This window comes from Cervus canadensis, chromosome 5, assembly GCF_019320065.1.
Source record: "Cervus canadensis isolate Bull #8, Minnesota chromosome 5, ASM1932006v1, whole genome shotgun sequence".
In the NCBI taxonomy this organism is placed as follows: Eukaryota; Metazoa; Chordata; class Mammalia; order Artiodactyla; family Cervidae; genus Cervus; species Cervus canadensis.
Window position 1 is genome coordinate 59089001 of NC_057390.1, and position 12388 is coordinate 59101388.

Below are 12388 nucleotides of genomic sequence, written 5' to 3' on the forward strand. Positions count from 1 at the left end.
TAGATATTTCTCTAAAGACGACATACAGATGGCCAGCAAGTATAGGAAAAAATGTTCACTCTCACTAATCATCAGGGAAATGCAAATCAAAACCACAATGATATGTCATTTCACACCTGTCAGGTTGCTATTATCAAAAATGAAAGATGAGAAAGTATTAACAAGAAGGTGGAGAAACTAGAACCCTTGCCCACTCTAGGTGGGAATGTACAATGGTGCAACCATTATGGAAAGCAAAACAATCCTATGATCCAGTAATCCCATTTCTGAGTACTTATCAAAAGGAACTGAAATCAGAATCTTGAAGAGATATTGGCACTCCCTTGTTCACTGCAGCACTATTCACAAGTAAGTGGAACACCTATATATCCAACAGATAAATGGATACATACATACACATGCATACACACTGGAATACTATTAAGCCTTAAAAAAGGAAGGAAATCCTGCAATATGCTACAACATGGATGAACCTTCAGGACATTATGCTAAATGAAGTACGCAAGTCACAGAAAGACAAATACTGCATGAATCTACTTATATGAAGGAATGGCACTACTTCCTGAATGTGAATTTCTCGGGTTGCAGAACCAGAAATGGTGACAAGGTTTTACAGCAGTGGATATGTTGTTACCTTCCAGGCAGCTGCATGGATCATAATACCCCTTATTGAATAGCCTACTGAACATCTTTGCACTAAATCAATTTGTGACTCACCTTCAGCAAGTTTACAGGCCTTCATTAAAACTATTCATGTACTCATGACACTGCTAGTTCTCTTATTCTGTTACTAATACCAAATTCTTCCACTTTTGTTCTTCTAAAAATTTTTACCATTGACGTTTAATATCCTTAGTTAATTTTTATAAGCCATCTTAAATCATTTTCGAAAAATTGCTTAACGATTAAAAGGGGGAAGTGGACAGCAAAATGTGGTGGGTGTGTACATAGGTATGGAGCAAGACTTTCAAGTTTGAAATTTTGACTCCTCTAGTTATAAGACATGTGACTCGGGCAAATTACAAGACACTGTTGTACCTAGTTTCTACTGTAAAAATGGAGATACACAGATGTGGAAAACGAACTTATGGTTACAGGGGTAAGGGGGGAGAAAGAGAAATTGGGAGACTGGGACTGACATATACACAGTATTATGTATAAAACAGCTAACTAATAAGTCCCTACTGTATAGAACAGGGAGCTCTACTCAATACTCTGTAATGACTTTTATGGGGAAAGAAGCTAAAAAAAGAGTGGATATATATGAGTGGATATGTGTGTATATATATATTATATATATATAACTGATTCATTTTGTTGTACAGCAGAAATACAACAGTGTAAATCAACTATACTCCAATAAAATTAAAAAAAAAAAAGACGATAGTTCCTACCTCCTAAGGTTGTTTTGAGTTTTAAACAACATCAATAAGATACTTAGAACGATGCATTTAGAACAGTGCTAGGCACAGCAAATGCTCAAATGTTAGCTGTGAGGAGATTTCAAGCTGTAGTTTAACATACATAGCTGGGCTACAATCTAACATCACTCTAAACAAACCAGTGTTTCCAACATAGCATCTAACAGGATGTTTGGACATAATATTTCACAATGATTACTAAAAAAACTCTTTTTATCTTCTTTACTGCAGTTTCTGACAATATTATCAAATACAGACACATTTCCTTAAGGGAAGTTGGATATTAAAATCTGGACTTATAAAATAGGTTCAAGCATACTTTGTTTTCTGTTAACATTTAAATATTCAAATTAAAAAACAAACACCAATGTGCTCTGCCGGTGCCCGGAAGGATTTGAAGCAGCAAAATATTAAGCTTCAATAAAACTGAGAACCTTTAAAAAAAAAAAAAAGGCTAGTGCTAAGGACAAAGGTATATATGAATAAGGGAGAAGAACTGTATCAGAACATGCTGGCTAAAGGAAGCTACTGTGGTTGAAAATAGAACTGCATTTCCTCTGAGGGCAGCCAAAGCAAAGACAGAGGTACCCCCACTCTCTGTTTTAATGAAAGGAAGCTGGCCCTTAACCAGGAGGAATACTTTTTTGTTTCTAAGCTAGCATGGGATGCATGGGGGTCACTGATCATGATAATTAGGAGCTCTGACAGTAGTTTAAAAGCCAAAGCAGAGATGGTTTCAATAAATATCTTGTTTAAGAGAAGCCTCCATTGAATGTCCCAGACTAAGTTCCACAACCAGTACACCCTCCCACACAAACTGTTCTCTACTTCACTAACCAACAATTTAATCCTTCTAGCAGTTACTCAGGCTAATTAAACCAAGTTGTCCTTGACTCCTATTCGCTCTTTCATATCCCTTATCTGACCTGCCAGCAAATATTGTTAGCTCTGCCTTCAAAATATACCCAGATTCTGGTTACTTTTCAAACCAGCTCCACTGAGTCCACTTTGACCTAAGTCACCATCATATCCCCCCAGGATTACTGCAACAGTCTCCTAACTGGTCTCCCTGCTCCACTTCAGTCTACTTGAATCCTATTAAAAGCTAAGTGTGAGCATGTTATTCCCCTGATCAAAATCCTCCCATGAGCCCCCGTCTTATTCAGAATAAAAGCCAGAAGTCTCAGGAGGCACTCCAAGATCTAGTTCATCCCCAGGCCTCACTCCTCCTCTGTTGCTTTATTTCCTGGATCTAACCTGTTCCTCTTCTCCCCGTTCTTACCCATATGGTCACACTGGCCTCTTGCCTGTTACAGAATAACTTCAAGCATGCTCCTGCGTCAGGAGCCTCACAATCGGTGTTCCTTCTGCCTAAATGCTCTTCTCCTAAGTAGCCACTTCCTTCAGATCTTAACTCAAATATTAACTTTCCAGTGGAGTTCTTGCCCTCCTACTTAATACTGTAAACACTCCACACACTCACACAATCACACATGACATCTGTATCTCCCTTTTCTGCATTATTTGTCCCTTCAGCACTGCTATCATACTGTAATTTTACATTATCTTGTTCATTTCCATCTTTCTCACTAAAACACAAACCCCATGAAGGCAGGGTTTTGGTTTTTGTCTTTCCCTGGTATATCACCCAGTGTTTAGAATAGGGCCTGGTGCACAGTGGATATTCAAATATCTGTTATGAGAATGTGGGAGGAAAATTCTGAGGGCATGGCTGTAGAGTATGCTTGTACAGGGGCAATTCTGAAAGTGGGAGATAGAATAATACAGTTGGGCTATGTAGTGTTTAAGGGATTCGATTTGCTACAGGGTTAATGGTTAGAACATAAAAACCAAACGAAGGATCACAGACCCTTCAGTTAACTTAAGATGATCATTTGGGATGAGGGGCCAACATGTTACATTTATTTTATGAAGTTTAAAAAATAAATAAAAAACATTTATTTTATACATTTAATTATGGATGGACTTACATGCGTGCCCTCAGTCTATGTGTCAGAAGGTCATACATCACACATGGTTTCTGGGGCACTCTTCTGAAGGAAGAGTGGAATGGGAGTACTCATGTTAGATGTGATTCTATGTTTACATGAGTCTTTATTTCTATCCTGTCTCACAAGTACTAGAAGATTTTTATATGATGAAAGTAAGCAATCACAGCTTTAAGAAGATAATCTGCTAAAGAACTCCTCTTTCTAGATATTCACCCTGTCTTGCATTTTAGATAAAGGGGAAATTTAATTCCTTTTATGGATTAAGGAGGGCTTCCCTGGTGGCCCAAAAGGTAAAGAATCTATCTGCCTGCAATGTAGGAGACTCAGATTCAATTTCTGGGGTGGGATGATCCCCTGGAGAAGGGAATGGCAACCCACTCCAGTATTCTTGTCTGGAGAATCCCATGGACAGAGGAGCCTGGTGGGCTATAGTCCACGGGGTTGCAGAGTTGGACATGACTGAGTGACTAACACATGCCCCGCTGGCTCAGCAGTAAAGAAACCCCTGCAATGCAGGAGACTCAGAGGCGTGGGTTCAAGCCCTCGGTCGGCAAGATAACCTGGAGAAGGAAATGGCAACCCACTCTAGTAATCTTGCCCAGAAATCCCAAGAACAGAGGGTGCCTGATGGGCTACAGTCCCCGGCATTGCAAAGAGTCAGACACAGGTTAAGATTTAATCTTAATCAAACACAGATTTAGATATTAAGATCACTCTGATAAAAGAATTGAGCCATTCAGACTATCTTTCTTGAGAAGGCATTTAGGAGACCTAAACACAACTTTTTTCTTTTTGGTCAGAATACTGACATTCCCTTAATACAACTGAGTAAGTAAAAGTATTCCATTAGTCATTGGCAAAATGTCTAATAATTAAACTGCTTGAACAATTAAGATGCTTGAACAGAAAAACATATGACTGATGACTTAAATTATCTAAGTTTTCATAACTTTAATTTGATAGAAAGTGAACCAGATTTTTCCCAATAGGAGGAAGTTCAGACAGCTCAGGAAGAACATGAACCTTTTCTGATTACTGAGGCACTGCTTAAACAAACAGTCTAGTTATGCAACTTACTAAGAGCTATCTCTTTAGCAGGGTTTAACTTAGAAAATGGCCGCATTTACTCAACCACTAAAGAAGTTCCTTTATTAACAGGGAAGAGATACTTTCCTAAGAGAATAAAGAGTTACATCACATGCAAACTCCTCATCTATTTCAAGTGAATATTTTTGGAGTGTGGATTCGTTTTGTCCACAAGTTTTCACTTCTGGTTTCCCATTCTAAGTTATGGAAAAATGAACTCACAGAAACAAATTCAAGTATCTATTTTGAAAAGTATTTACTTAGTTTGAATAAATTAATTGCAAATAAAAATTAGCTACAATATATAGCCTGAATAGAAATGACTAGAACAAATACAACACAGGACTTGATTTCCTTGCATTAGTCACAAAGCATGTGACAATCCAGAAAACTTCAAAATCAATTGTATATCTTTGAAAAAGGAGTAACAGCAGTTACTGGTACATCACAACTAGTCAACTTATAATACAAGTTTCCTGACATGCATTTCCTGAGTGAACCCAAATGATCATTTTTTTAAAACAAGGAAATTTTGACAAGTTGAAGTAAAGTAATATAGTTCATGGCTTCTAAGCAACAGGTTTTGTTTTTTAAAAACCAAAAGAAAATTCAGAACAGTATCATAACAGGATAAATTAAAGCTATGCTACCACATACAAAATCTTGCTAGAGTCAATTAAGTATAATACAGCTTTTTGAACTAAAGGAAAACAAATCAAAAGATTAAAAAAATGATTCTGTCTAACCTAAAAGTGTACTGATTTTTACAAGTGTCACAAAGGGTTTGATGTAGTGCAGCTGTCTATCCTTTCCTTGTGGGTATTATAAACAAACAAACAAAAAACCGGCGGGTGGGGGAAGGGGAGAGAAAATGTTTTCTTCCTTCTGAAAGCAAAGAACTTACAGGAGTTAAGAGAATAAACTAACCATGCAAGTATGTCCCTCCAACTGGCTGTCACTGGTGCTCACCTGCCAACCAAGTGTTTCCTTGAGTCACACTGTGGCAAATGTCCTTTTAGGATTCAAACCCACAGTTAAGGCTGGTCTGTTAAGATTTAAAAAAAAAACAACAAAAGAGCACTGTTGTCACTCAACCCTTCAAATCTTTTTACGTTTCTTAACACCTGAATAAGTCCAAATACAGGATAGTTAATTCAGCATTCTTTTTCTAAAAGCAAATCAAGTCACTCTCCTTTCTTGTTAATTTATGCTTTTTCTCATGGGAATGATTTTTTTCTAGAAACAGTGAACAGATGAACCACAGTTTATATTAAAAAATAAACTTGCCAAATGCTGCTGATACTAAAAACAGATTAGTTACTGTGGGAGAAAAATAGATAATCTAGATTAAATTGCATTTTCAAAGGAGCATATAAAATGTTTCTTAGCATTAAGCTTTTGTTATAGTACTATACTCGGAAGAAACATTAAGGAAAAAATTCTTTCCCGATTATCTTTAATGTGGTTAAAAACAAACACCTCTTACATAATGATAATTAATATGAATTTGTTTTTACAAAGCATTCTAATTTACCAAATTTCATATTTAGATGGGGTGGGGAGAGAGTCTCTCCTGTCCTTCTTCCTAACTCTGCAAATCCTTGAGCTACGCTTGCTAAACTACCATTCCCACCAGGAGTGTGAGACTATCGTCACCATGCTACTCTATCGGGAACATTCTAAGATATTTTCTATAATAAAGATAAATAGAAAAAAAGTTAATATACATGTTGCTGTATTTTACAATTTTGCAACAAACTGTAAACTAACATAGTTTGAACCAACAGTACCCTCAGTTATACAAAACAATTTTTCAACACTGAGGATGGGTGATTCAAAAACACTAAAAGGAAGGCATCAAATTAGACTATGTCTTTTTCTCCTCAAAATATATTTTCAAAACTCAGAAATCAGAAGTCTGGTACTTTCGAAAATCCCTTTGCTTGAGTTTCCCAGATTTTTGCTCAGAAATTGCTACTATTTATTACAAATGTTTAAAAAAATTCTTCATCTTAATGCAAACGACCAGAGCAGAAAAACTGTGACATGGACAACAGGTTGGAAAGCCCAGATCACTTAGCTTATAAATGTTTAATGTAGTCCCGCAGGACAACTGTCTGTTAGTCTAGAGGTCCTTGGAAAATAAGTCTGATGTAGCCTTGTTCACCAGCCAACTGATGTGCACAGAAGGGACAGGCAGCATGAAAAGTGTGAGTACCGTGAGGAAGCGGGATCTGGGACCAATAGGCAGTTGTCTTTTCTGAACACACATGCCCACATGGGCTAAACGCATGGGTTGGAGGGCCGGCGTCCACATAAAATCCAGCTTCACATCCAAGCCACAGAGGGACATAGGGACCAACAGACCTACACATAGGACATTCACGATCTTTTCCATCACGTTCTTCTTTGTTTCCCCAGTTATGATAGCCATGCACATGGCCGCAGTTTAGATATACCCATGGTTGTTTTTCATCAACAACATCTTTTCTCTTCATGCTGGGAAATGCTAGTGTGTTGAACCCTACAGGGCACTGAGGTCGCGCTGCATTGATTTCCTGTCTTAAAGCTTCTAAATGCTTCACAGTAGGAGTGTGGGAAAGGCCTTCTGCAGTACGCCACAGCAACGTTGCGCCACAGAGATCAATTAATGAGCCATCTTGTAACTGATTGGTTTCAATTTCCACCTAGAGGAAACGAATCAAAAAACACACATTCACCATGGAGTTTTGGATTTTTACTTCAGAGTTTTGGTCTTACAAGCTTCTTACTCAAGAATCGAGATTTCCTCTGGTTGTTTATTGAAGAAACTTGAATGGCAGTCATGAAAAATATAGGTTTCAAAATCAAGGATAAAATATTGAACAGTAACACATCTTTTCAGAGTTATAGTAAAGACAATTTATGATTAAACCATCTGACTAATAATCAGTCAGCTTAATATTTCCAATTTGGTAAATATGTTGGTCAAAGATATACAGATACAAGTAGAAAATACACAGAGTATTGTTTAAATTGGGAAAGCTTACTCACCCTATGAAGTCTACTGTAATTAAGTAAGAAGTTTATGTCTTAGTACTCACCATTTTCCCTCTCTGCTGAGCTGATCTGGTTTCACGCAGGCTGAACACATTTCCACACACTGATATTTCTCTCCATATGCCAGGTTTGGAGTCTTCCGTGAACCCATTGCGTGGATGCATGACAAGAACGCCATTAGTGGTGAGGCCATCCATCTGTCCATCTGATGTCTTCCATTTGGCAGCCTTCTCCTAGTAGAATAAAGAGCTTCTATTTACTTGTAAACTGGGAAACAGAAGCGGTTGTAAAAGGCAACATTTAGGAAAAAAGCTTTTTACCCCAAGAAAGATGTTTTTTGATGAGTCAAACCCTGCAGCATAAATCCGTGCTGTAAAGGGGGGATTCCGTTCACATATGATTCTACAGGCAAATCTTGAGATGGTGCTCTGCACTGACTGTGTATCAGAATTACTTTGACTTCCAGGAACTGTGTCAGTTACTACAAAATCAATGGGACTTTCAGTCGACCGGCCAATCTAAGAGAAAAAGAAGTATCTATAAACCTATCGAAAGGAACACAGCGGAAAATTCACTCAAAGGCACAAACAATAAGGCGAAATCATCAAGCTTCTGAAATTTCTCAAGCTCAAACTTATCACATTTAACTCTGGAGGTATCTATACCCTTGAAAACCAATCTGTCAGATTTCCTCTGATGTAGTAATCACTTAGAGCACAGAATTAAGTAGGAACTTAGAACCCAGAATATAGGAAACCCTCAGGGAATGAAGAGTTTAGGATGGCTGAGATTTCTAAGTGGCTGCAGATTTTAATTTTAACCCCTTGGGATAGAAAAATGTCTACCACATATTACTCTAGTTTCCTTAACAGAACATAATGAACATAAAAGCAAATCTTCTATGATGACTCCAGGACATTACACTATGAATACTGTTTATATTAAGCTGAAGTGCAGTGATGTCTTTGGGTGCTATAAAGGTGTAGAAGAACACTGATCCCTATGTTAAAATGTTACAAAGCCGTGCTCTGAGGTCTTAACGTCTACTTCACAGATTTTCTCCTGTCTTTTTTGTCAGGCTGTCAACTCTCATTTCTTGCTGATGGGTATACATGTCTCTGCAGCATATTCCTCCTTGAACTAGCTACTCTTAATTCTGCTATGGGTTGAGAAATCAGATAACCAAACTTCAAGGAAAAGTATTTCAAAAGGTTCTTGGTGATGGCCTAAGGGATTCTCTAGGGAGTAGAGAAAAGGAATTTCAGTACATGGACTCTGTGGCATTTATTTTATATGCCTAAATGTTTTTTCTGTTTTCTTCCTGGTTCTTGGCCATATTTCAGAGAGACAAGTTTCCTTGAACAGAGTTCTTCTGCTGGATGAGGTGTCAGTGAAGTAAAAACATCTTCAAATGTACTAGCTAGTAAATTAATTAATTTCATTTTGAAAGATGAAAGTTGAAAAAATGAAATCGGTGGAAGAGATGGCGAAAGTGACAATTATCACAGGGTATTAAACATTTAGAAATCAGTTCATTAATATATTTGTTATAAAGTAGTATCACAGGACTTCCCTGGTGGTTCAGTGGTTAAGAACCCGCCTACAAATGCAGGGGACCCAGGTCTGATCATTGGTCTGAGAGGATCCCACATGTCATGGGACAACTAGGTCCAAGCACTGTAACTACTGAAGCCCATGAGCCTGGAGCCTGTGCTCTGTAACAAGAGAAGCCACCACAATGAGAAGCCCGCTCACTGCAACAGAGGTGCCCACGCTCACTGCAACTAGAGAAGGCTTGCCGGCAGCAGTGAAGACCCAGCACAGCCAAAAATAAATAACACTGAACAAGTAGTATCATAAAAAATAAAGAAAATTGTTATTGAGAAAAACTACTGACCCTTTACAAAGATGATGACTCTTAAGTTGTTCTTTGCATAGTTGAGCTTTAAGAATTCCTTTTATCAACACACTTTCAGATAAAACTCTAGTGTTTTTACCCTGCCACTAAGTACAAAGTCCTTATTTAGTCTGGATAGTTTTAGGGGGAAATTTATTGATTAAAAAAATGTAACATTTGGATGTTCCTTTTCTTTATTTCTAAGAATACGGTATCTAAAGAAAATGGTCTTAAACCTTTGGAACTAAAAATATTTCCACTATTCTAAAAAATTCAGCATTCCATTAAGAGGGTTGAGTGTACAGTGACTTTAAAGAAACATTTTTGTTACTGACTACAGCAAAGACACCTCCAGGCCTTTTCATCTTCATTTTATCTCATAAAGTTAAGAAAACTGAAAAGTCACTGGGACAATAATCATAAGAACAACATTTTTAGGCACTTTATATCCTATTTAAATTTGTTTCAAAAAAGCCCAAGGCTTTACAAAAACCCAGTATTAAGAGAGACGATGTCTCTCTTAATCAAGAATCTTGCTTATGTCTTTAAGGTTTGGCTTTTCTATCATCGATTTATAAAACCATCAGTACTGGATTGGTACCAAGAATGAGAGAAATAAAAACTTACTATACCATTAGCTTTGACCAAATATGTGCTGAGAAGAAAGTTTGACTTCACATATATGATATTCATGAATAATTAGAAACTGTACTTTTAGTTGCCTAGAGAGGGAAGTGAGAAGTAATAGCAAAAAAGATCATCAATGTGTATAAAATATCCCTTGGTTTCTTTTTTGGATAATAATAGATGATAATTATTTTTACAGCTACCAATACTAGTAGCTAAGTGTTTACCGGGTACCTGGCACAGTTCTGAGTACTTCAGAGGGACTAACACATTTAAGCTTCCTAATAGTCATCTGAAGGAAGTTCTATTATCTCACTTTATAGGAGGAAACTGATGCAGAGAGTGGCTAAGTAATGTTTACCAGAAATTCTGATGTCAGAGCCCATCTATTACCCATGCTATGTGGACTTCTATACACGGGGTTTAGAAATCAACATCTATTTTAATGAAATGCATTAAGTATGATAACCTTTAAGCTGACCACAGCAAAAGTCAATTACAACAGGTTTTTAACTTTTTTTTGTTCTTTAAGAAAAAAAGTTTAGATGTTATAATACCTGAAACATATCAGTGTTGCTGTCATGAGTATATTCAACCACTACTGTCTGCGCTCGAGACAAGGTGTATGATATGCTATGCTGGTCCTTATTGCTTATTGCCTAAGAAAAAAAAAGATTAATAGCAAAAATTAGCAGGTACCTCAGTCTAAACAGATAATCTTTTCACAATAGATAACCATAATAGATAATAACCTTTTTTTCAAAAAAAAAAAAAAAAAAGGGAGCTGTGCTCATTATACTATAACAACGTAATTGGAAAAAGAATTTGAGAAAGAAGAGATACATATAAATGCATAACTGAATCACACTGTTGCACACCCAACACTATCACTTTGTATTGGAGTATATGTACTCCAACATAAAACAAAAGTTTAAAAAAAAAATACCACCATACTGCTTTCAAGGGTAAGTCAACTATTTTATAATTACAAAAGAAAACATCTCTTATGTCAGTGCTGATATCCATTTCACCTATACACAGACATACAAAAATATATATGTTAATACATAATCAAGGACATCATTGCTGCTATTTTGAATAAAATATCTGTTTGATCAATTGCAAATGAGAAAAGTAGAGGTTTTTATTCTTTCTTTAAAAAACTGTAATCTATTTATTACATGTGTGACATATTTTCCCCCTGAAATTTAGAGATTAATAACTTGTACAACCTTTGTATGACAGTTTCTTAGAGTGAGTGGAGTGCAGAAGAATTCAGGCAGACCTCATTTTATTATGCTTCACAGATACTGAATATTTTATAAATTGAAGATTTGTGGCAACTCTGCATTGTCAGATGATGGTTAGCATTTAGCATTAAAAGTACTTTAAAATTAAGAGCTTTCCTGGTGGCTCAAAGGTGGGAAATTCCATGGAGAGAGGAGCCTAGTAGGCTACAGTCCATGACGTCGCAAGAGTTGGACACAACTGAGTAACTCTCATGAGGCTATCACTGCACACTTATGTGCTCAGCCACTCAGTCGTGTCCGACTCTTTGTGACCCATGGACTGTAGCCCGCCTGCTCCTCTGTCCATGGGATTCTCCAGGCAAGAATATTGGAGTGGGTTGCCATTCCCTTCTTCTGGGGATCTTCCCGACCCACGGATCGAACCCGGGTCTCCTATAATGCAAGTGGATTCTTTACCATCTGAGCCACCAGGGAAGCCTGCACACTTAGGAGACCACAGCATAGCGCAAACATAACTTTTATGTATATATTAGGAAATGAAACCAGTTGTGATTTGCTTTATTGTGGTGGTCTGGAACTGAACCCAAAATATATCTGAGGTCTACCTGTGCACTGAAGCAATTACAGAGTAAAAACATAAGTTCACTGTATAAAAAAACTGTAAAATCTGAGTCTACATTATAAGTATTTCAAGTTATAAGATACTTAAAAATCAAATCCCAGGTAGGAAATGAAAGCAGTACTCAGTACTGCTCTGATAAGGAGAAAATACAAAATCTTGCAAGACAAGAGGAATCTTATTTAATAATTAAAGAGGTTTAAAGTTAACAAATAAGCAGAGTTAACTGGTTTTCCTAGCCACTCTGTGACTCTATAGATGACAAGTATTTGCCATATGCTAGGCTAGATACAGAAAAATTCATAGAATGATTAGACATACCAAAGGAAATGGATATAATGCTTATGACTGTACTTTTGACATATGCCAAACTAAAAACATTGCTAAAAAGAACTTCTCAGTTTTGTTTTCAGGCGTTTTCTATGCATATGAGTTGA

At 37.0% G+C, this 12388-nt stretch overlaps 1 protein-coding gene across 1 annotated transcript in view; it reads right to left on the reverse strand.

Moving 5' to 3' along the window:
• Positions 1-4758: 4758 nt before the first annotated feature.
• PELI1 (pellino E3 ubiquitin protein ligase 1) overlaps positions 4759-12388 on the reverse strand; it is a 53705-nt gene continuing 46075 nt past the window's right edge. The window contains exons 4-7 of the mRNA XM_043468888.1: positions 10640-10741; positions 7879-8076; positions 7603-7791; positions 4759-7206 (exon numbers count right to left, since the gene is read on the reverse strand). Of these exons, the coding sequence (XP_043324823.1) occupies positions 6640-7206; positions 7603-7791; positions 7879-8076; positions 10640-10741 (1056 nt within the window). The 3' untranslated portion in view covers positions 4759-6639. The remainder of the gene's footprint in view (positions 7207-7602; positions 7792-7878; positions 8077-10639; positions 10742-12388) is intronic.